The sequence below is a fragment of the Aythya ferina genome, assembly GCF_964211825.1.
Source record: "Aythya ferina genome assembly, chromosome: 6".
Lineage (NCBI taxonomy): Eukaryota > Metazoa > Chordata > Aves > Anseriformes > Anatidae > Aythya > Aythya ferina.
Window position 1 is genome coordinate 40,643,070 of NC_140303.1, and position 23,948 is coordinate 40,667,017.

The 23,948-nt window shown below is 43.0% G+C and overlaps 1 protein-coding gene across 4 annotated transcripts in view; it reads left to right on the forward strand.

Moving 5' to 3' along the window:
- Positions 1-23,948, forward strand: part of GALNT13 (polypeptide N-acetylgalactosaminyltransferase 13) — a 111,630-nt gene that overhangs the window by 71,122 nt on the left and 16,560 nt on the right. For all 4 annotated transcript variants that reach the window (XM_084523919.1, XM_084523918.1, XM_084523921.1 and 1 more), the window contains exons 9-11: positions 3,596-3,776; positions 18,683-18,822; positions 21,263-21,361. In XM_084523919.1, coding sequence (XP_084380045.1) covers positions 3,596-3,776; positions 18,683-18,822; positions 21,263-21,361 — 420 coding nt within the window. The remainder of the gene's footprint in view (positions 1-3,595; positions 3,777-18,682; positions 18,823-21,262; positions 21,362-23,948) is intronic.

Below are 23,948 nucleotides of genomic sequence, written 5' to 3' on the forward strand. Positions count from 1 at the left end.
GTTTTCAGGTTTTTTTTTTCATAACTATTACTTATGCATCACTGCACAGCAGCCAACAAGTTTAACGGATGTAGTGTAACTGTGCTCAAGTGTTAACTTACTTTCTGACTGCAGAAATCACTGGGGATTTTTGCCATAGCTTCGATCTATGAATATACAAGGTCGGTTTAATCTAATACCATCATCAATGAGCACACATCCAGAAATGAATCCAAAAAATCCCCCTTGTGTAAGTAAATATTTATTTCCTAATATGAAGTAAATAAAATCATTAGCATAGGAACAACAAAAACAAATGCTTAACATCTTTTTAGCCTGAAATGTTTAGTTTTTTTTTTTTTTTTAATCCCAACCCCAAAAAGCAGCCTATCTCCTGCGGGGTTAGTTTTACATGTTCTGCCATGGAAGGAAGTTGCAAGGAAGCCCCGCTCCCAGGAGGGAGGCAGCGAGCGGTGGCGCAGCAGCCGGCGCCGTGCAGGTTTGCTGCTGCAGCAGCTGTGCCAGCACCTGGCGGGCCCCAGCTCCACTGGCATCGAGGGACAGGGCAGCAAGGGGAAGCTGGGCCCGGAGCTGCTGTAAATGTGCTGCTGAGATGCACCCACAAAGGAACACTAGGCATGTGTGGTGGTTCATTCCTGGTTGTACGTAGATAGTAAGTACTCCAGCCACCCAAAAAATAAGCAAAACCTAAACTAAGCCACAGGATTATTATTTTTTTTATACTTGTTTTAATATTTGGAGTAAAGCCTCGGTGTTATTTTTATTTGCATACAAATGATTGTTAGTAGCCTTAAACATTCGTGACTGACAGGTGCTGAGATTTGTGGGAAATGACTTTACCTTGGTGTTCAAAACTGATGGAAGGGAAAAAAAAATCCTGACAGCAGGCTGAACAGAAAGCAATCTGATGGAGCTTAATGCACTCATTTTGTGCAATAATAGGGATGACTTTCAAAGGTCTATGAAAACAAAGGTAGTCTTAAATAATTAACGCCCATATTTAAAAAGGGATAAATTATGTGGGCACATATGAGCCATAGGTTTAATTCCATAGTGTGCAGTGTCTTACCACAAATTTTGAAGGAATTAATATTTGTAAGCCAAAAGATAAGTAGAAAACAGATTAGTCTGGCATGGATTTGCAGAAGCTAAATTACAAAATGCTGTGGGTTTGACAGCTTGTTTTCCAGACCAAGGCTATGTGGCAGCTCCTCTCTTCTCTGACACATTTCAACAAGTGGCACTCTGGAAATTATCTGCCGTGTAAGGAGAAGATGGAGATTGTGAACTGGGTACAGGAGGAGAGAGGTCCTGCAGCGAGGATGCAGTGATGGAGACAGCAGTTGTGAGGCAAGAGCTCATGAGCTGGAAATTTCCAAGGGAAGGAAGAACCTTGGTGATGAATTTTTAAGGCTGTTTAAATTTTCAGACTCATAGCGGGAGGAAGGCGTCTCAAAAATGATGACGTGACAACAACCAGTTTATGAATAGTTTAGTATGAAAATTAGAATTATAACTTTTTTTTTTGTTTTTATTTAAATGCCATACATCAGTCGTGTACCAAAATATTTGTGGTCAGGAATTGGATAGGAATTGGATACCTGACCTGAGGTGGTGTCCACAAGTAGCTCCTTGATGTCAAAGCGTTAGGGACAGTTTTGGTACTCAAGGTACTTGCGACGAAGTGTAATCAAATGTATACCATCGTAAATCTTGCCTATATTGTGCTCAGATCTATGCAATCCCACAGTCTCCAGCTGTTATATAGGAACTTCTGGAAAGCAGTCATTATTTCACCAGTGAGCATTCAGGAAAGGTTTTTCTTCTTAATATTGAAAAGATGGAAGGCCTCCTCTTCTGAACACCGTGCAGGTTTATCGGCATTCCTATGGCAACTGTAATAAATAGCAGATTGCACCGAGGGCAGCCAAAAATGTGCTTTAAAAGCCTAGAGGAACACACGTTTTAATGTGTTAGCGTGGGAGGAATTTCCTGCCGAGGAGGGCGCTGGGGGGACCTGCGGGAACGCCGATCCTCAGGCAGGGACAGGGGGTTAAAGTGCACCCACAGCTGTTTGTGCTCGTTCCTGGCCTGTCTGGAGGGTGAGTGCCGTGGTGCTGTGGTACATTAGCAGCGTGTATTTTGGTTTTAATGCGTTCCCTTTTTGGGGCAGCCGTATGTTCCTTGGCATCCATCAACTTGAAGTTTCACCTGAACTGACTGGTTGTCACTGAGCTGCAAAACACGAGATGTTAAACACAAGAATATTTTGATGTTGTCATTGCTTATCCCAGCGGAGTACATCACTTAGCATACTAATGAAATTATATAAAAGGATCTAGCCCTAATTAAATAAAATCTGCATTAAGTTACTATGGTAACTGTTATGTCTGTGTCAAGGAGCTCTAATTACAAGCCTGTACCAGCCTTCTTAAGACACCAAATGGTTCTTAAACTCTGCTTTTTATTAGGAGGAGGTACTGGAAATTTTGGTCCAGCTCTCTGCTTAGGCGGAGAGTAAAGTGAAGGGTGGGATGAGCCTAAATAGTGAACCGGGCAGTTGGTAATAACCTTTGTTGATGCCAAAAAATGTCAACAAACCTTGGTGCAGAGCGAATCTCAAGGAATCGACGTTGTCTGGCAGAGCAACAAGGTTTTGCAACCCTGCTGGCACCCAGTGGAAATCTTCATTTGTCCCTGTTGTACACACCAAGACCCAGCTGCCCGTGTTATGCCTCTAGTTCTGCAAAGGTGGACCTGCAGCCTTCTGCAGTTCCTTCCCTAGTTCTTTCCAGAGCCTAGAAAGACGGGATATTGCAGAACAGATTGCAGGTAATGCACCAGCTGATGTGTATCATACCAAGACTCCAGCGAGCTGCCAGAAAAATATGTTACTTCATTTAACAGCAGGGTGCTGAAGTCCAGGATTAAATGATTGCTTATTTTTGGGCAGTCACACTGAAGGCACTGAGCTTACTCAGAATGTAGGTCTGGGATCCAGCAGAGGAAAGGGAGAATTCACAACTTGAAGCCATCAAATTCTCTTCTTTGTCTATCTTTTTGGGTGGCCATGAACATAATTTTGCTTTAAAAATACATGTGTGTGAATGGATACACGATTAAAAGTTCTGCTCTGTTTCTTAAAGTATTGTGTATTCCTGCAAAACTTAAATACACAGATAACATCTGTACCCTACACTTAACCATCCATTACAGGATTACACCTTTCTCAGGCTCGGATTCGTGTATATTTATGTTCACAGAATCACAGAATGGCTTGGGCTGGAAGGAACCTTAAAGATCATCTAGTTCCAGCCCCCTGGCCATAGGCAGGGGCACCACCCACTAGATCATATAACCAAGTGTGCCATTCCCAAATGCTTTCATGGTGTAGCAAAAGTCCGTGAACTTTGATTGCTATCACAAATTGTGCCCTTGCTGTCTATTTATTATTTTGTTTGAAACTCCTTGTTGAACTGTGACCCAGGGAAATAAATCAGGAGATAACTGCTAACCTGTTAGAGTCCTTCCTGCTGTAAACTTGACATTTTTTGTATTGGTTTTAGTCAACGTTTTCTGCATGTTTTGATTTCAGATTTGGCAGTGTGGTGGCTCCCTCGAGATCGTCACCTGCTCGCATGTTGGCCACGTTTTCCGTAAAGCAACACCTTACACCTTCCCTGGTGGCACGGGGCACGTCATCAACAAGAACAACAGGCGACTGGCAGAGGTCTGGATGGATGAGTTCAAAGATTTCTTCTATATAATATCCCCAGGTAAGAAATTATTTTCTTGTTGTATAATGATTGATATGTAAAGTTGTCCAAAAAAAAAGGAAAATGTCAATATGAGGTGCATATAGGTAAGTGTACACATGTGTACATGTGTATGTAGCAAAAGTTATATATGACATGGCAGCAAGGGGCTTTCAGAATTCAAGGGAGTGTTCTTTCCGTGTGTCAAAGCCTATCTCCTGTTCCCAAGGTAAGAATACTAGCTAAGGAGGCGCTCCTTCTGAAGATTATGAGGATTTCTTTTGAGAATGATTCGTATCTTACCAGTTTGAAACCAAGTAGAAAAGCTCTTTGTCCCCTGTTTGGTCTAAGAAACACAGAATTTGGCCAGATTGTCCTTTTGCTTTTATAATCCCTGAAGGTCCCTTCAGGAGATGTCAGTGGGAGGGACAGCAGTGATGCTCAGGGTCACTGCACAGGAGCCCTTCTGCAGTGCAGGGATCAAAGTGCCATGAAGTATTTTCACTATGTCTTCCTGGTTCCCCATTACCAAATATCAGTTCTGAGGAGAAGCATTTAAATAGATTTTTCTTCCCTGTGTAACTGATTTTCATTTATCTTAGTATGATGCCCAGAGCATGCAAATTATGTACAGCTATAGTCACATAAATCACACATACAATTACATGTGATAAAATAGATCTTCCTATTTGATCTTCCAACAGTTAAGGGCTATACTGTGGGTAAGTATTATGATGAAATAACCTAATGTTGATGTATCAAACCTGGGGATGTTTTTACCTAAAGATAAGTAAGGCCTCCATATGAGTGAGCTGAATGGAGTGGAGCCCTTAAATATGAAGTGGGACGTGAAGGTTTCATCAGTCTCTGGGTCTCTGATGTCTCCCTCTGAGAAGGATGTCTCTCCTAAGTCAAGATCAATAGTTTTATGTAATTTGATTTGGCTGAAATAAATGAAAAAATAAATAATATTAATATACTCTATAATATTATCTTTGTTTTAGAGATTTATTTATAAAAAGGAAAACTGTTTGGGTATTTTTTTTCCACTCTAGACAGTTTTACTGGTACCACAAAATTCTGAAGTGAATAAATACTGAATCGTTTCAGTTTAAAAGCCAGAATATATAAAGTCTTCATATACGAAAATCAGATATTTATTTTTTATAATATTTATAAACCATTATCTAAAATGTTTGTGATAGAGGGCAGTTGTAGATCATATAAGCTATTCTTATTTTGTGTTCTGGGGTAATCTTCCCATTCTTCCATGTTTAAACTTTCTTCCAATTAAAATTCTGTAGCAACAGAATCAGTTTACATTTTCACTGTCACCAAGAAGTAAACCCCGGACCATATTATTATCTCCATAAGTTTTGTGTTTCATCTCCAGCACAATTTACTGTCATTATACCTCAGCACATTCAGGCTGTAAGCCTGCTTGTTCCCACAAGCTGTTTTGGTGCTTTGATTTTCCAGGGCTTCATGACATCTCAGTCAATCATCGGGTGCCAACATGTAATCATCAGCTGTGATGTCTGAAAACTCTTCGTTTCTGAATGGGCTATCACAAGTGTCCTGTGGCTGTCACAGCATGCGCTCATAAAATATTCTCAGCCTGTCCTGGAAAACCTTTATCAAGCCAAAGAATTGAAAATATTAAAAAAAAAAAAAAAAAAAAAGAAAAAAAAGAAGTCTATGCACAAGTCAGGTGCCTTGCTAACGGTGTAAAAAAGATATAAATATCTGCACCTTTATGTGCACTAAATATAACCATGTGTAAATGTGTATGCAGGCAAGAGATGGAAGCATGAAACCAATGGGAAGCACGACACCAAACTGGTTGCCATCAAATGGAGGTTGAGTTGGTACTGAGTGTTTTGGGGAAGTGTTTGTAAGCTCTGTCTCCCATCTGGCAGTGTAGTAGGAAAGGCTGCTGCATCGCAAGGCAGGTTTTCCTCACTCTTTTTGAAGTCTTCTCTCAGTATTTGCATCTTCTGCTGTGCCGGCTCAAGGCCAGGCTGGATGGGGCTGGGGGCAGCCTGGTGTCGCGGGGTGCCTCTGCCCAAGGCAGGGGGCTGGAACTGGATGGGCTTTAAGGTCCCTTCCAACCCCAATCATTTTGTGGTTCGTCACAATGAGGATGAGTGGCTCTCAGTCTGGAGGACCAGACCTGTTCTTAATGCTACTGGTGTTTTGTCATCACTTGGAGCACTGAACGGGCATCTGCCCCTGTGCCACCCCTCATGGAAGGGCACTACGGGTTTCAGCAATTTAACAAAATGCAGAGGGTTCACACAACGCGAGTGAAAAGCGAGTGCACTGATGGAATCTCCTTAACTAGGGAAATTGAACTGTGTGTGAAATAGGCAGGATCGTCTCCCTTTATAATTGGTACTTGTATCTACCCAATTAAAGCTGAAAGAATAGAGTACGTGATGGAAAATTTGGCTGCTACTAATGTAATTGGTTTCTATCCTTCTACAAGAGGAAAGAAAAAAAAAAGGAAAAAAAAAAAAACCCACGCTGAGAAACGGGTGTCTAAGATGATGTAGAAGTGAATTCAAACCCGATATACAATGCAATAGAGTTCAAACCATAAATGTTATCTCATGGGATTAGCCGTTCTTTTGTTCAGTCGTCTTTTATTAAGTTCTGGTTTTGTGCAGTCTCAATAATACCAGATTCCCATTGTATTTCTGCATAAATGCTTTTCTAATAATTTATCCTGAAAGCGTACGTTTTCTTATGAGTCTAAGGCATGCAAATGCTGACAATCCATTGCATCCAGGGGGCTGGCACTACGTGCTTCTAGGGTCTGCCGTGGCAGTAGGTTTTCGAGTTAGCTGCTTTAAAGCATTTAGGTAAGCTGAAGCTCCAGAAATACTGTACTAAAGTCTATTTAAAATACAATACATTTTAAATGAGATTTTATGAAAATACATATAAATGTGACTAGAATAGTGATATTCATGGTAAAGAAATGCAAAAATTCCAGTTTCCAGAAGAGTGCAAGGTGAAATTGCTGATGGGTAGTTTCTTTTCTTTTCCTTTTTTTTTTTTTTTTTTTAAAAAATGTGTTCAGATTTCAGCTAAGAAATACATCAAAATTTTCTGTATTTTAATTTTAAGTTTCCTAAATGCAAGACTAAATATCCTGGATTGGAACAGCTTTTTGCTTTTTGTTTTTCTTTTCTCCTCTCTCTCATTTCTTTTCTTTTGGTTTTGGGATCTTCTAAGCAAGGGTCCATTTGATTACAGCAGGACTCCCCCAGTAGGCAATGATTTTTTTAATATGTTGTTTCCAGAGAGCTTCTACTGAGGTATTCTGAGTTGAGTGAATAATTTAGTGCTGAGCAAAAGGTTAGGTTTGGCTGTAGAAATTAAAATAAAAAGGACATGGAAAAAAGTCTGATTTAAGTCTACGCTTGACAGGCTTGACTATTTCTCCAGCACATCTGCAGAAGATTTTTCCTGTTCTGCTCTTTTGATGATTTGATGTGTCAAAGCTCCAGCAGAATGCAGTAATTTGGAACCAACCAATTTAAAGGAAATACAGCTCGGGAAAGTGGACGTGTTTGTTGCCATCTTTATAGTACCACCTCCAGTAAGAGCACTGTGCCTTTCACTGTGTGCTCAGGCTCTTCGTGCCACCCTTTGGCCATCAGCACTGCCAGGAATGAGACCTGCAGTGTTTTGGGGTGCACAGATCGTATACAAGGTTTTAAATACTTGTTTGGAAATTGAACTTTATCAAATATTTTCTGGAGGATAACACAACATTTGTAGGAAGCAAATAAGTTAGGGGAAAAAATGGATTTTAGTGGTTAGTAGGGTCTGGGGGCAAATGCAGGCAGCTGAGAAGGTCAGATGCCAAGTGAATTCACAGGTGCTTCTTAGTGTTTTGTTTGGGTCAAGGTACAACAGTGAAGCACTGCCTGCTGAAAAAAAATAAATGCTTTTCAATGCTATGAAAAGTGGTACATAAGCTGCAGTATATAAACTGCCAGAAATGTGATTTCTGAACTCTGTAAGCCAGGTGGCTGAATTACCTCACTTTGAGGGCTTAAAAATGTGGGACAGTCGAAAGCAGAGATATAAATTTGATTTTCAGAATATATTGTTACAGGAGGGCTACACGGAATGGCGATAAGCAATACCTATTCCCATCTATCAGAGCGTGCACATTGCAGAGGGCCGTATGAATTGTACCTCAAAGCCATCCCTGCGTAGATTTAAGTAGTTTAAATAGGGGATTTAGTTTTGGAAGTGGATATGAGGAATGTGCCGGGCGATACAAGTCAAGCCCATAATCCTTCCTGCTGCTGGTGCTCGGCCGGAGCTGCCTGCACAGGGCTGCTGGAGCGGCACCGCTGGGTGCTTTATGTCCCGGAGCCAAGGGGATGCTCTCAGGGTTTGGGAGTGGGGTGAGTATCGACATATCATCTTCTGAGCTCACTGCTATCCTGCTGTTCGGCTGGTGGAAAATGCCCAATTTGAAAGTTTGGAAGCATGCAGACACCTCTGGCAACAGAAGCCATTGTGAAGCTCTGTCTGGAAAAGTGCCTGCAGTGTAAGAGGTCAAATGAATGTGCATTTTGAAGCTTCCCAATTAGAAGTCGTGTCTTGGACAGGGCTAACAGATTATTTTCTATTATATTAGAGAGGAGCTTCCGCAGTGACTTTGGACAGCCAGTTTTGCAGCTACCTTTACAATTTGCTGGGTTTCAGCAAGCAGCGGGGGAGACTTGTCAGCACCATTTTTTAACTTGGATGCCCGATATTAGGCTTCCCAGCCTGAATTTCATCAGCTGGTTTTGGAAGTGAAAAGACATCCCTTTTCCCATTGAAAAGATCAGTTCTTGCTGCAGGCCATTTTAATTTAGGCTTCTAAGCACAGCTCTAAATGCAAGGCTATCTTTAACGAGCCATTTTTCAGCAGCCTGTCAGCTAGGGGGACAGCACGCGTTGCAAACACCGCAGTGCCGCTGGAGGAGGCAGCGTTTTCCTCCCTCCACCTGGGGAAGACATTTCTCTGTCAATTCCCCCGTCAACATTTCCCCGGGGTCGGCACAGGGCTGGGCTTCTTTGCCATTTCTTTTGTGGCAGAGGGGTGCTGAGATGGCTCTAAAAATGCAGTTTCCATGGGAAAAGAGGTGAAGCTAATAAGATGGAAAATTAGAAGAAGCCCTCAGTGTTTCAGCTGGGGGTGTGGGACTGTGTGGGAAGGGGATGTTGGCTCTGCACCCCAGGATGTTTGGAGACTGAGTTCAGCCCAGACCCAGCTCGTGTCCCCCTCCCTCAAGCAGGCCAGCCTTGAAGTACACATGGGTCGTGCTGCCTGGGGAGGGAGGGAGGCAGGTCTGTGCTCAGCACATGCATGTGCCTGCAGAAACTGGTGATTTCAGCATGGTGTTAGAACTGTGCCAGGGCATCCTTTGAAGAGCCCTGACCCAGTCACTGAGGAGACCCTCACAAGCCCATAAATTAACACCCTATCACCCCTCTTCATCTCCCCTCAGAGCCAGGCTGGGAGATTATCCCACCTGCCGAGTTGTGCGGTGCGTTGGCTGTCCTGGTGGTGGTTCCCCCCCGATTGCTGTTCCTTCCCTGATTGCCAGCTCTTCCCCAGTTCACCTGATGAACTTTACTTTTTAATCTCCTCTGTAATTTTGCATGTTCCTTGCTGATAAGCATCCTGTGGGACAGGCATCCCCCCTCCAAATGCGTGAGCTCAGCTGTGGCGAGCTGCTCCAGAGTGCTCTCTGCAATCCTCAGGTGTAGGCACAGCAGCAGAGCCAATCCAGGACAAAAACACTTGTTTTTTCTCACAACCATTTTTAATGAAGCTGCTTCTTTCTTTTTTTCTTTTTCTTTTTCTTTTTTTTTTTTTTTTTAGAAAAGTTAGGGCAAAATACCAATATACTTTCTGTATTTGTTGTTAAACTGGCTTATCTTTCTATGAAGAAAATTGCTGTGTGCATCTGAAGTGAGCAAGCAGCAGAAATTTGGTGCTGCTCAATGTCCTCTCTCTTCTTTGCACAGTTGTGCATTTGCATATTTGCACAAGATTTCGATAAAAAATTCAAACAGAGAACCTACAAAATTTTATTAGAAGAGAAGAATGAAATTAGGTCAGTCATATGGGGATGCTGGCAGGACAAGATTTGTTTAATTCAGAATTTAATGACTGCTGCTATTTCAGTGACTGGGAGGAATTTCAGTATTTCTGTCCTTCATATTTTCAGATTTTTAAAAAGTTATTTAAGAATATAATTTATAAATTCTCAAAATATGGTCATAATGTTTTTCAGGATTAAGAAGCAAATAAAGAAGTATATTTTATGAAATTTAACAAAAGTTAACAATAACATTTTAACTAAAAACAATCTTAACAAAAATCCATAGGAAATAGAAGATTTTTTTTATAGGTCATTGCTAGATGTCAGAAAGTGTTCCCAATATTGTTAAACTTCTTTTTTATCCTTTTGTCCGACATACATTTTCTTTAGGTTATTAATCTGAAATATGCAGATCTCCAGATAATTCTGGTAGAGAACAAAGCAAGTTGCATTTTAGTAATTAGGTCTCTGAAGCTATTATCTATCAGCACACACTCATCTCCCCAGCTCTCCTCTGGGACCTGGCTGGTTTGAATTTTCAGATTATGTACTCGGAGAAAGAGGAACCGATGGTTGCTGACAGTGGCATTGTGTTAAATATATCTCTCAGCATAATGAGGGTGCACACCTGGTAATTACAGTTGGAGGTAAAAGTCTTGATTAATCAAGTTATGAATTGTTTTCTGGAGGCTGTCTACTATTAAAAATATAGCTAACTCCACTACAGGAGAGCCCATCTAAAATTTTTTGTGGTCTTACGTATATTTAAAACTGCTGCCTTCCCTTATCTTTGTAGAAGCTGTGTGTGGATAAGAATAAAATCTTCTTTTTCTGCTACCCTTGAATTTGGCCATCCTGTGTGTTGCCTGCTCATTCATGCCTCATGCTCAGGTGAGTTAGGTGCCAGAATTTTTAACATATCCAACACAGATTGAAGAAAAATGAATAACACAGTGGAAAACCTTATGGGTTAAATTTTGTCGAAAATATCTCAGGCTGAAAAAATAGGCTGAATTTGTCACGTGGTGCATTTTTATAGATGTGCAAGGACAGGTGCATCGTGTGCTTAGGGAAGGAAATTCTTTTTTTTTTTTAGTGCTGCTATGCTTTGGTTCTAAAAGATGAGAGAGGTGTCTTCTTTGAAGAAAGTAAGAGGGCAGGGAGCTGGAAGGACAGGCAGGGTGATGCTGGCAGAGGCTCAGGAAGCAGGGAGTGAGCTGGGGCCTCAGTGCCTGGAGAAGCAGAGCTCTTGTCCTGGCACTGCAGGCTTGGCAGCGGGCAGTGGCTGCTCTCTGCCTACAGCGGGGTCCCAGGGCTGCGAAAGCTCTGCTCAGTGAAGCTGGCATCAGGTTGAAAGATCCCAAAATATAGCTGTAGTAAGGAGCACTTTTTTGTTTTAGTGGAAATACTGCATTTGACAAGGAGCTTTGAATTTTACTTGGCAGGAGCCTAGCTATGAGTCTGCAGAGTGATTACAGCCTAAAACTGTAAGAGCTCAATTCAGGAGAGTTAAAAAAAAAAGTCTCAGAAATACTAGATACACTTCAAAAGGGATTAAAGGAAATCCCTTTCTTAGAGAAGAAGAAAATAGATTAAGTTGTTCTGAAAAACAGTGGAGCTGCTGCGTACATATGGCCCACGTTCAAATTGCTGTCAGCGGTACTCTGAGACCCGCCTCATTTCTGACGGGGTTAAAATGGTGCCGGGTGATTGAGCCAGCAGAGGAGACTTTCCTCCTAAATCAGTACAAATCCGTGCAGTTTTCTGAACGCAGAAAATGCTCTTTCCTGCCTCCTTTGGAATACAAAGTACCCCCAAAGCAGGACAGCTGACCTCACGCCAGGGAGGCAGAGTGTGCCCCAACGTAGCACCAAGCGGCGAAGCAAGGTGCTGCCTATTCATGTTTTCACCAGTTCCCACACTCTCCCTCCCTATCAGTCTCTCCTTGGCATCTCTAATAAAAAAAACTATTAGCTTAATACTAACACATCACTGTTAGTATATTTAGTAGTCCGTTTTGTGTTATTTTCCGTGGTTTGCATTAAAGTATCAGTGTAATTGATGTAACTCTAGGGTGCAAGGTTACACTCTGGGTAGTTTTTTGCTACTACCAGTGTCTGTCTTTCTCATATGCAAAATGTACATCTTATTTTATTGTTTCGTATAAACCTAAATATTTAGGTGTATACCCAAATGGATTTGCACATACATGCCTCCTCAGCTTGCTCCAGTTACCTGCCATAGTATTCCTAGCAGCATTATTCACTTCTTTTTCTAGCTGCTCCAGCATATCTCATTCCACTCAGCCTGTGTATTTCTAAATGTAGGCAGTTATGTCAATTTATGCATTAAAATACTGTATCTAATCATTGAACGGAAATAATTATATGCTCAGAATAGGCCTGCATTTGCACAGTCAGCTGAAAAAGATAATGCACATAATAGTTTGGGTTCTCTGTGCACTCACTGCATTGCTAAACCACTTATCGTCTTAATAATCAGTTAGTATTCAATTCCCAAATACTAGCTAGTCTATTAAGGCTAAAATGCAAAGTTACATTATTTTTCATGCACTTTATTTAAGGCATTATAGGGAATTTAAATATAGTACTTTAAAGTTTTAATTTGGGATTACAAGATAAGTGCTTGTGTTTTACTGAGATTTACTCAGCAGATGATGTGCAATCCTCCTTTCAAGTGTAATTGTATAATTAGGTTGATAATGACGGTATCAATTTAGCAAGTAAGAGCTCTTGATAAACATTTTCACTCTTCCCTTACCGATTTAGCATTTTAGTGCTAAAGGACTGCCAGAGCTGTGAGAGCAGTCACTCCAAAATAAGTTCATTTGACCCGTGGCATCACGGTGCCGAAGGGAGATGTGCGTGCTGCCCTCGTGCACAATGTGCTGGGACCAGGCTGTGCTGGCACAGGGATGGAGCCGTTGGGGAGAGCTGCATGGGACAAGTGGTGCCAGCTCACCCTGAGCCTGCCTGCCTGGGCCCTGAGCCTGCTCAGAGTAAAAACAATGAGGGAAGGAAAAAGGAAGCAAGTACAAAAAATATTACAACTCTTCTAGCATCACAATTACCAAAGGGGCTCTCCGGGTTCCTTCCTTGACCTCATCGTGCAGTCAGTGCAGCTGTAGGGCTGCACACATCGTGTGTGAGGGATGGAAATCCTCCTGATCGGTCAGGCGTGGCTGTGGGCTAGGCAGGAATTCTGCCCGAGGCAAAAGTGAATGTAGGCCCTCATAACCACCAAAACTGTTCCTTGACTCCAAATGCACGAACGTCTTCTGTGATATCTTGTTCAGGCCTTATGCAGACAGCAGCAGTACGGCTGCTGCTGCATCAAAAAATACCTTTACTTTGTTCTTTCTGTTAATTTTTCAGGCACTGATATTGAATACCCAAATCATAATAGTCCTTTCTTATTGAGTTTCTCTGGAAAAAAAGAAAACAACAACACATTACATAGATTAGAAGTGATTGCATTGCACAATACTCATCTTTATAGCGTTATCCACTGTTTCTAAACCGTTCACATAAAAAAATACTCTTGTCTGTGTACATACCCCCAAAAGTGTTCTGCACACACAGGAGAGGAGGCGATGAGGCTGCGGGAGGGCTGAGGACAGCGGGGTCAGCCCAGTGCCTCCTGTGTACCCACGGGCTGTGCAGCCCTGGCAGTGGGTTTGTCCCCAGCATTGCTTGGGATTGATCAAAGGTAAAGGTCCAAGAAATAATAATGTTCTTCAAAGAGCACTTCATGTTCGAGACTCACCAAAATAGCAAGTTACTAATGTAGAAAAAGAGCAGAAGAAAGCAAACAGCGGGGCAGTGATGGAGCACAGGAGGTGCAAGGATGACCGGAGCCTGGTCCCTCTGTGGGGTGTGGGAAGCAGCCGCTGGCCGCCTGCCCACCCGTAGTGGTTTCCCATGGGAAAACTCGGAATCTTCATTCCATGCCATGTTTGATAGCATGAAACAACTGCCTCAATTTATCTTAAATTGCTTACGAATTGACGCAAGACCCTTTCAGACAGAGGCATTTTGTCGGTGGTGCGTTTTCTTAGCTTTGCTTTTTGAGTTAGCACGTTTTTTGGTTGTTTCGCTTTTTGGTGAGTTATGCATGTTTTCCTGGCAGTAGAAACAAGACATCGAGGCGCTCCAGAGCCAACTTCATTAATGTTTTGGCTAATTAGAAAATGCATTTGTTACCAGTGAATGTCTGCTTTTGATAGAGGTATAAAACGGAATTCCCTGGATTTTGGAAGCGTACAGCATCACGTGTTATTTTCTGAGCTGTTAGAAGCAGCGTGGAAAGCACAGCCAGAGCTGCCTGGCGTTCAGCTGTCGCCCTGGGCAGCTGGAGGAGGTGAACGGCTCCTCTGACGCCAGCAAAACAGCAGTGGGGAAAAGGAAAAGGCAGCAGAGCGTGCTGCAGACAAGTGTCCTCCCAGGCACCGGTTGAGCCACAGTGATGCAGAAAGAGGTGTTTTTCCAAAATGACTTGCAAGGGTTCTCAGTGCTTCTCGGTAACATGCCCCAGGCATCCTGCTTCTGCAGACTTAATTCAGCACTTGGCCGTGTTTACCCCTGTGAAGCATAACACAATTCCAAGTACAATGTTGGTAGTAAAAAAGCAAGCGTCGTCAAATAAAAGCAGTGCCAGCTGTGGAGTTTGCAGGTAGGCTCGGTCCTTAGCTTTGTCATTTGAAGGGGGCACTGCAGATAGCGGGCTGGCTGCTGTGCAATGCAGCACAGGCTTTCAGATCTGAACTACAGCCTGATGTGTGTGGACTGGCTTCTCTGGTCCATTGCTCTCCATTTGAATGCTCTGGAATATCGATTCAGTGAAATGTTTTCTCTTAGGCTTTTCAAGGCAGCAAAGGACAGCAAAAGCCTCATTTGGATTGAGTTTTCTAAGGGTTATTCTTACAGAAAGAAAATGATTTCCAGTCCTGCAAGTTTGTACTTCATTCCGGTGAATAGTTTTCATCTTTATCATCATGAATAAATGTCTTGTTACGCAGAAATGGTGCATTTAGCCAATTTTGAAACTGTGTCCTTGTATACCAATTTACAGGGCATGACCATTGGGAAGAATGCAGGTGTAATGCAATTCTGCAGCCATTCAATTTGTTCCACTCGAAGCGCATCAGCCGGTCTGTTAATATAACCTGCTTCTTTCCTGAGATGTTTGCTTTTGCACATTACACGTCCTTTGGCTTCTTGTGATGTTTTGTTTCTTTTTTTGCATCCGAGAACATTTCACTTCCATTTTCTTAGTTTAATGTAAGCAGGCTTATTCGTCATTAATTATTTTTATATTTCCTCTGAGTCCCATCGATTATTTAGCAAGTAATGACACCGAATAGGTATTGATTCCTAAAGGCTTGGTTTAAATTGAGCAGAAGGGGCTATAGGGGCTTACTGGAGATCTATACAAATTAGGTCCTTGCTGGAAGCGAGAGCAGAGCGTTGGGGCTGGCGTCATGCAGCGTGACCGAGTGCTACCTAAACAAGTCTGCCTGGCTCATGTGAGACGAGGAATGGCTGTAATGAAGGGGCGTTGGGAAAGGAGAATGTGTTAGGGTTGTAGTGGGGAGTATTTTTAATTTTTTATAGGAACCCGTGGAGAGGAAGGGAAGGGAGGGCTCCATGTGGGAGGGGGGACTCGTGCCTGGGTGCTGGGGACCTGGGCACCACTACAGGGCACACGGCCAGGTCTGGTGGGATCCCAGGTGTAAGAGCCTGGGGATAAAACTGCCCCACTGTGGTGGGTATGCCAAAGCCAACAAGGGCACCCAGTCTTTACTGCTAGGCTTCATTAACGTGTAAAACCCAAATTCGTCTTGCTGCTGCTTGTTTAATTACAGAAAACTCGGGTATGAAGCTGAGTCAGATTGAGTGGAAAAAGGCTTATTGCTTTCTATTCCAGCAACACCAGGGCTGAAACAACTGTGGAATTAGAAATCCATGTGAGACAAATAGAAACAAAGTGTTTGGTGAACCCACGGGGTTTCTCATTGAGAGGCAGCATTTCTGATTGGGTTTACAACCAGCGTATCAAAGTGTGTGTGTGATGGGGGAAGGCTGCGTTGTTTGTGATCTCAGACCAGAACACTGTTAATATCCTTTTTCCTCATGTTCAGCTTCATCAGATCCCCACAGTACAAAGCACCATGCAACTCAGATAGTGCTTTTCTCCTAACCCCTCCAGTGCCCTCCTGCAAGGATGATTAGCCTGATTAGGGGTAAGGACGGAGCAGCACACATGCCAGCAGCACGCTCCTCTTCCTCTGCAAGTGGCAGCACTCACGGGCCCCCACTCCCCCCCTCCCAAAGAAAGCTTGCCCTGAAAACATAAGAAAATGTAAATAAAGTCTTTTTTTTTTCCTGTAAACAAAGATGCGTACAAGTTGCAGAAATCCTGCCGACAGAACTTGTTTAGCAATCCGGTTTAAGTCTTCACTTTTCCACTGTCCCTTAAGTTACTATGATTTAAGTTACTGTGATTTAAATATGGATAAGAGTGGTGTAAGTTAAATTTTTGTTAATAGCAAGAAATGGTTTTACTGTAGAGTACTGAATTTCTTTAGAGATGGATATCATCTTCTGCACTAGGGTGTGACTTCCTAGCAGAATAAGCTGATATTCTCGGAGTTTTGCCTCTAAAAAGGTTTCAAAATAAGATCCCATAGATACTGGAAAGTAGGAGATGATGGAAATGCAGCATGGATTTCAGATATAAATCTGGTAGTGCCTTTCAAACTATGATCTGAAACTATTTATATGGAGCACTATTGCTGTGGCCTGAAATAAGCAGTCGTGCCATAACCAAAATAACGCTGCACTCAGTCTGGATGCGCTGCAGCTCTGCAGAGTGCTTCTTTAAAATAAAAATAAGCACCTTGCTAAATATAGTCCAAAGTGAAGCCCAGTAGGCTGAAGAACTGTTCCTAAAAGCCTAACCCTGCTGAAGAAGCAGTGGAGGTCGCTGCAGGTGGTTGTAAAGCAGTCGTAAGCTGGTTGTAAGTTGGAAGCCCGGTGCAGGACATCAGGGCTGTAAAACCCTTCCCGTGTGTTCTCAGCCTGAAAGCTCAGCACAGTGGGGGCCTCCCGAGAGGGGCTGATTCCTGGTGCTGCAAGGAGCAGGAGCAGGGCTCTGGGCACCAGCCCTAAGGGTGCTGCAGTGGACGCAGGGGCACGGGGAGCTGGGTCTCACGCAGGTGGGGGGAGCAAGCCCCTTTGGGCTGCTCGTGGGCCGTTTCGGCAGCTTTGGCTTCACTGTCCCTTTGGATAACAGTTCCTCGGATATCAGTCATCTAAAATTAGATAAAATTAAACCACATAGAGCATCTGACATGCTTTTGGCTTCTGGTTATCTTTCTTACTGACCCCAGGTGACCGTGTGGCAAGCCCCTGGAGACTGGTTGTTGTGGCTTTGTGCTGAGCTCCTTCCTTCGCTGTCCTGTTCCTGGAGCGTGTTGGTTTTGAGAGGGGTGTTGCAGGCTGCTGGTTCGCTTGTATGTTAACCTCTGAGAGTCACATACACAAACGTGCAAATAGGGTGGGAATGGCAGCGGTATTTGCATGCCATGCATCCTACCTAGAAAGTGTTAAGAAGCTGAGTTTTTGGTTGCCTTTCTTTGGCACTGAACGGGTACACCTGATGGGTTTCTTCTCCACGTAACGAGTTTCTAGCCTATTTCTAATTTTCTATTTTCCTACTTCTAATTTTCTTATTTCTAATCAGTTCCTATTTCAAGGAGCTGTAGGAAAGGCACATCACTGTGTCTGCTGGCTCGCTGCGGGCTGCAAGTGCTGTGGGCAGTGCTGGTGCATGCGGGCTGTCAGAGGGGGGGTGTTTGTGTCTGATGTGGCCATTTCTGGCCTCGTTCCTGCCATCTCCAGTGTCTGGGACATGCAGCCCTGCCTGTGTGCTCCCATGTGCATTTCCACTTCCCTGGGCACACACACAGCAGCAGGTAAGTACGTGCCTTGTCTGGCTGCCATCTCAGCGGCACCGTATGTTCTGCTAATCCATATGTTCTGAATTAGAACGCAGACTGCAGCCTCCCTGAGGGCTTCCCAGCTGATTTCCCCCCTCCCTGACTCATCTGCTACGTTTTCTCCCTCTGTGACCCACGTTTCCTATGGGTGGCCCTCACACCACCCCTTGCTGGTGGCAGCAGGATGCTGCCAGGCTTGGGTCTGGCACCCAGAGATGGGTGCTAGGAAGGGTGCCGGGGATCCCAGTTTGTTACTGGGGCACAGCACCTTGCAGGAGGGAGCAGCAGGGTCCCGGGAGACGGAGCTGGAAAAGTCCAGGCAGTGTGCTATGGGACCATGGGGGTGAAGGTGTTCATGGACGGGGTTTTCTTTCTGTGAGCATCAAAGTGGGCAAACACTGTACAGCATTTTTAAAAGGGGATCTTGAATTAATCACTATTTGGTCTGAAATTCTTGGATTACGTACAATTGAACTTTGGTCCTGAATGGTTAATGTCTTGGGAGACAAAGGAATCAAGGAATTCAATGGTCTTGGCTTTTACAGAAAAAGAAAAAATGTATTTTTTTCAAGAGTTTCAATCTTGCTAAATTAATTATTTAATGCTTGTAAATATAGCAGCAGTGCATGTATTCACCCAACGCTGTGTTATAATTTCAGCAAATGGCCCTTGGTAAGAAGGAATTATTTAAAAAAAAAAAAAAAAAAAAAAAAGGAAAATGATCAGTGATGCCTTCTTTGTAGCTTTGCAGGAACCACACTGATCACGTCTCTTAACAATTTCAGGTGTTGTTAAGGTGGATTATGGCGATGTGTCGGTCAGAAAAGCGCTAAGAGAAAACCTGAAGTGTAAACCCTTTTCGTGGTACTTGGAAAACATCTACCCCGACTCGCAGATCCCAAGGCGCTACTACTCTCTTGGCGAGGTAGGAATCGCTCATTTATTATGCTGAATTAAGCAGTAAGTGCACTGTGCTTGTTGCAGAACCACTGGGAAGGTGAAGTGGCTTTGGAGAAAGGAATAAAATGCTTGTGTGCATTCTCTGGGTCTTATTCACCTTTTATTTTGAGCAAATTATATATATGCTAAATCTTTTTTAAGGGGTATTGCTGTTATGAAAGTGTTCACCATTAAAAATCCATATTTTAAATTGAGCTGTGTATCGGAAAAACTGGGTTTGTGATGAATATTTTCAAATGATTAAATAATGTGGAATGGTTGAAAAAGCTTTCCGTCATCATTTATCACTTATATGTAGAATAGAAGGTCAGCTTCTTTTTGCCCCCTTTCTTTTTCTTTTTTTTTTTTTTTTAATTGAAATGTGTTTGTTCATTGATAGTGTTTTCTGTTGAGGCTGCCTGGAGCTGAATATCACAGACATTGCTAATAATCTGATGATTTGAGTACTACCAAGAACCGAAGGCTCTTTAAAATTCAGATAATTTGCTGTTAAAAATATTCTATTGAGTTGTATCTAAGCTGACTTCTGAAAGCTCTTGAATGCTTTGATTTAAAGGTAGCTACTGATAGAATAGCAATCAAAGGAGCAAATGGCTTTATTGCATCCAGGAAAGTAATTTGCTATTGAAACTTGCAATTGTAGTGAAAAATAAAAGCCGCAGTAGGGTTTTGAGTTTAACTATGACAAAATAAAGTGAAACACGGGTTTACAGCAAGGAAAGAACTCATCTAACAAGTGTCAAATAATAAGGATTTGTACAATATTGTCAGACTGGAAAATAAAAGTATGAGGAAGTAATACAATAGTTATTAAAACACCTTATTTTTAACAACACAGCCTCAGTTTCTATGGAAACAGGCATTCAGGCAGGATCTATGAATTAAAACTCATGCTTGACTATTGCAGCCGCCGCCTGCCAGTTGAGCAGTAAAGTGGATTTTTACACCTAAAACTCCAGTCCCCTAATCAGCAGTAATGGAGAATTTTAAAAACATCTGAGGTGTATTCTCAGAGTACTTTTCCTCTCTCCCAGCAGTGAATTGAAATATGAGTGTTGCTTTTATAAACTAAGTGCACAACTTTAAAATGAAATTTCCCGTGTGGAGCTGTACAGAACTGAAGTTCTTCGGTGGCTGGTGCAGCTTTTTCATCGGAGACTTGCCAGGCAGATCCTGCAGACTGCCAGGTCTTCCTTTGCAACTAAATTTTCCCTTCAGTTAGAACATAACCCATATGCAGTTACTGTGCTAGATTTGAGTTTCCCAGATGAACAAAAATATGCCTCAGACAGGGCATAAGCTTTTGGCAAAATGCGGTGAATGCTGAATATGCTTTTTTGTATTTTACTCGTATCACGTTGTAAGGGAATAGAATGTAAATGCAAGACAATAATTTTGTGAAGCTGAGACATGATAATCATGGAGGAGTTTTCAAGTCACTTTTCATTTTAGCCCTCTGTTTTAATGAATCAAGGGATTGCAAAAAAAATTACCTTTCTCATGAAAACACTTGACTGTCTATTTCGACAAAAAGGTGATTTAAGAAAAAGAGGCTTGACTGCAGCTTTTCATGGAAATGAGTTTGAGAAAATTGAAGTAGCTCTGTAAGATGTGAAACAAACATTTCTTCCCAGAACGAAGATGGAGTTCGGGCAGTTCTCTCATTTACCCACTGCTCAGGATTGGGATAATGTCCAATTATTCCAATCAATCGCATAGTTTCAGAGTACAGTTCACACCAGTTTTGCCAAAGCACCGAGGCCCAAGACATGTCTTGACCTTCCTCCCATTAGCAAGAAGATCACTGTGTGCTGTTGGCTGTGGCAAGGAGCAGGGCCCCTTGTTTGTGCAGCACTCCTACAAGAGGGCTGGGCTGAGGAAAATGTTTTATTGACAAACATTGGCAGTACCTGTGGGTGACAGCTCCGTACCTGTTAGAGCAGAGGAGGGAGAAGGTGCTCAGTCAAGGAGCTGCCCGGCAGCCCCTGCTTGGAAGGAGTCAGACACGAGAACTGCTGGTGCTGTTGTCTGTCTGGGGACAGGGTCAGCCCTGCTGGAAAGAAATATAAACTCCTGTCTTAGGCAAAGCACTGCTTTTCCATTGCTAAGCATATTTCATCTGTTAACAAAACAGCACAAGGCACTGGAAGAGATTCAGCTTGAATGCCGTTCATCCTCTCACTTAATATGTAATTTAAAAACTCATTATGCTTTTTGTAATTATTTCATATTCTTTCGGGAGTGTGACATATTTACCAATTGCAAGTTGAAATGCATTCATTTAACTGAATGCATAGATAATGTACTTTTTCCTGCAGCTCACAGTTATGTAATTTTTTTTCTGCAAATATGGCATTTAGAGACATACATTTTTTATGGAACGTTTCTTCTCTTTTTTTCTTCAGATCAGGAATGTTGACACCAACCAGTGCTTAGACAACATGGGCCGCAAGGAAAATGAGAAAGTGGGCATTTTCAACTGCCATGGCATGGGAGGCAATCAGGTAAAAAAGAAATAAAAGATAAATGTTAAAGAAATATTTTTTGTATAGTAAATGCTTCAATCTGCTGCTGTGTAACCATGGGCAAAATAGTTTAAAAAAAGAAAAAAAAAGGAAAAAGTGGTTAGAATTCTCCTGGAGTAATGCAGGAGCTGCAGTTTCACCTGTCAGCACTCCTTTCCCTCTGCAGAAACAAGTGCCACTCGTGTCGCTGCAGGCAGGGGGTTTGTGCTGGGCGCTTGTGATGTGTTCATGCTGGAGACACGTGGGCCCTCGGGCACCGCAGCGCAGAGGTGGCTGTGCTGCATCACTACAAAAAAGAACTGCAGCAACTAGCAAATGTATTGATGGAAGTTCCAAACTTTCTGAGATTTTGAGCTTCTTAAAAGCTTTAGGAGTACTCAGGTAGTCACTGTTTCAAGTGACAGCTGCCCATTTTGAACACATACTGGTTCAAATCCATAGGTCCTGCTTTTGTAGGTCTAGAGAAGTATCTGAGTGAAGACATTGAATTCATTCCTCTTATTTAGAGTGCAGATCCTAAAGAATCCCTAACCAATGGTAAACCAAACTCTTCTTTCTGAGCCTTCCTATGCCAATATATCTCAAATCACCATAAAAAAAAAAAAGAAAAGAAAAGAAAAAGAAAAAATGGATCCAGTCTCCTTTATACTTCTCACATCAACCAAAATCCGCAGGTAAATGGGCTGTGTACACCTGCGGAAGGGACACAGGGACACTTCCCCTGCGTTTGCATGACCAAGGAGCACTATCTGTGATCTGGTGGAGGTTTTGCAAGGAGTCTGACCTACGTGCGGAACATTATTCATGCGTTAGAGCTCATACACAACTCCCATTAAAAGTTATCTCTATTAACTTCTGTTATAATGAGAAATTAGAGCTGAGCTAAGTCATGTAAATGCTGGGGGCGGGGGGGCTGTATGGTTACAAAAATAGCTGAGGAACAAAACTCCTTCAGAATGAAAATGAAGCAAAAATAATACCTAGCTCGTTAGAGCCGAGCAAGATGCATGTGTGCTATCCAGCTGGAGGCACAGGCAAATATCTCATGGCTCCCAAAGTGGTTTAAAGGACTTGAGGATAATAAGATTCTAAAAATATGAATATCTTTAAAAAAAAAAATAAAGAAAAATGGCGTACATTGAGTGAGGCCCCTCATTTAGGAATTGTTTTGAGATTACAGAGCAGTGGAGGATTCCTCGTTATGTTGGCATGGGCATTTCTGATAGCCATGTTCCAGTCACCGGGTCACGGCTGAGTTAGGAGTACTGATAGCCCCCAAAATAAATACTGCAAATCTAATGCAGTAAAATGTGATCTTAGAACTATTTTCTTTGCTTTATATGGAAAATAAATGCAAATGTCCTCAAGATCCTGCCTTCAAATCAGCTGCAGCTGGGGCAGGGCTTTAATGGCAAGAATATGAGGTTTGGGCATCGATGCATCGCTCTCCCAGCACGGTGAGCTGCTGGCTTTGTGGCATTTTAGAGGAAATTCATTCCATTCACTGGCCTGGCACTGGGCAAAGCAGGCTCCTGTTTTTCCTGCCTGCAATCATCCCGACGGGGCGATGGTTAGCCTTTTGCTGCGTTGCCATGGCAATGGCATCTCCTCCCGGGGACGTTCGGGGCGCTGAGCACAGCAGCCATCCCGCATGTCCCAGGGCACCGGGGCCACGTGGGTTCCCACACGGGTTCCCATGCAGGTTCCTACATGGGTTTCCCTGCAGGTTCCCTCCCAGGATCCCACATGGGTTTCCCTGCAGGTTCCCCTGCGTGCATCAGGGCTGTGCTGGGCAGCGAGGGGCTGTGGCACCATCCCCTCCCCTTCTGAAGAACAGACAAAGCTACAAACAAGTCCCCATCGGCCTGCATTTCCCTTAACGAGAAGCTTCACATCAGCCAGAGCCCCACCGAAGTGATGGTCTGGGGATTTTTGCCATTTTCTGTGCAAAGGGGGAGCATTTTGTTGGGAACTATTTTGAGTGAGTGGGGAATTGCATCCACCGGGGGTTTCCTCAGTGGTACCGTGCCTGGGGCAGCTGCTGCAGGCTGCCCTCAGAAAGAGCGTGGTGTTTTATAGGGTTTAGTAAGCAGGCAAGGCCAGCACCACTCCCTTCTGGTACAGAAAGTTCAGGCTCAGTACTCACTGACAATTAAAAAAAAACAAAAAAGACAAAGACAAAAGCCCACGCTTGTTAGAGGTGTTTTTCCCCCAGTTAGCTCTAAGTTATGAGTCTTTCAGACACTGTTCTGTTTCACAGATTTTTCATAGATTTTTCACCATTCACAGTAAACGTAGGTATTTTCAACGCCTCTCAAACGCGAGCACTTCGTGTAGCAGTATCTAGAAAGTTTTCATAAAATCTCCCTCTGGAAGGATTTCTTTGTACTCTATGTTAGGTTGCTTGTTGCTGAGAACAGGTAGAAATGTGTGAGCTGCCTGTATCGGGAGGCTCCCCTTCCACAGCAGTCCTCCCTCCCGAGGACATCACACAGAAATGTTTGTGCCTGGCAGGCAGGGGCACCTCAAACCCTGAGCGTAAGCCTTGTGGTGAAAGCTCCTGCTT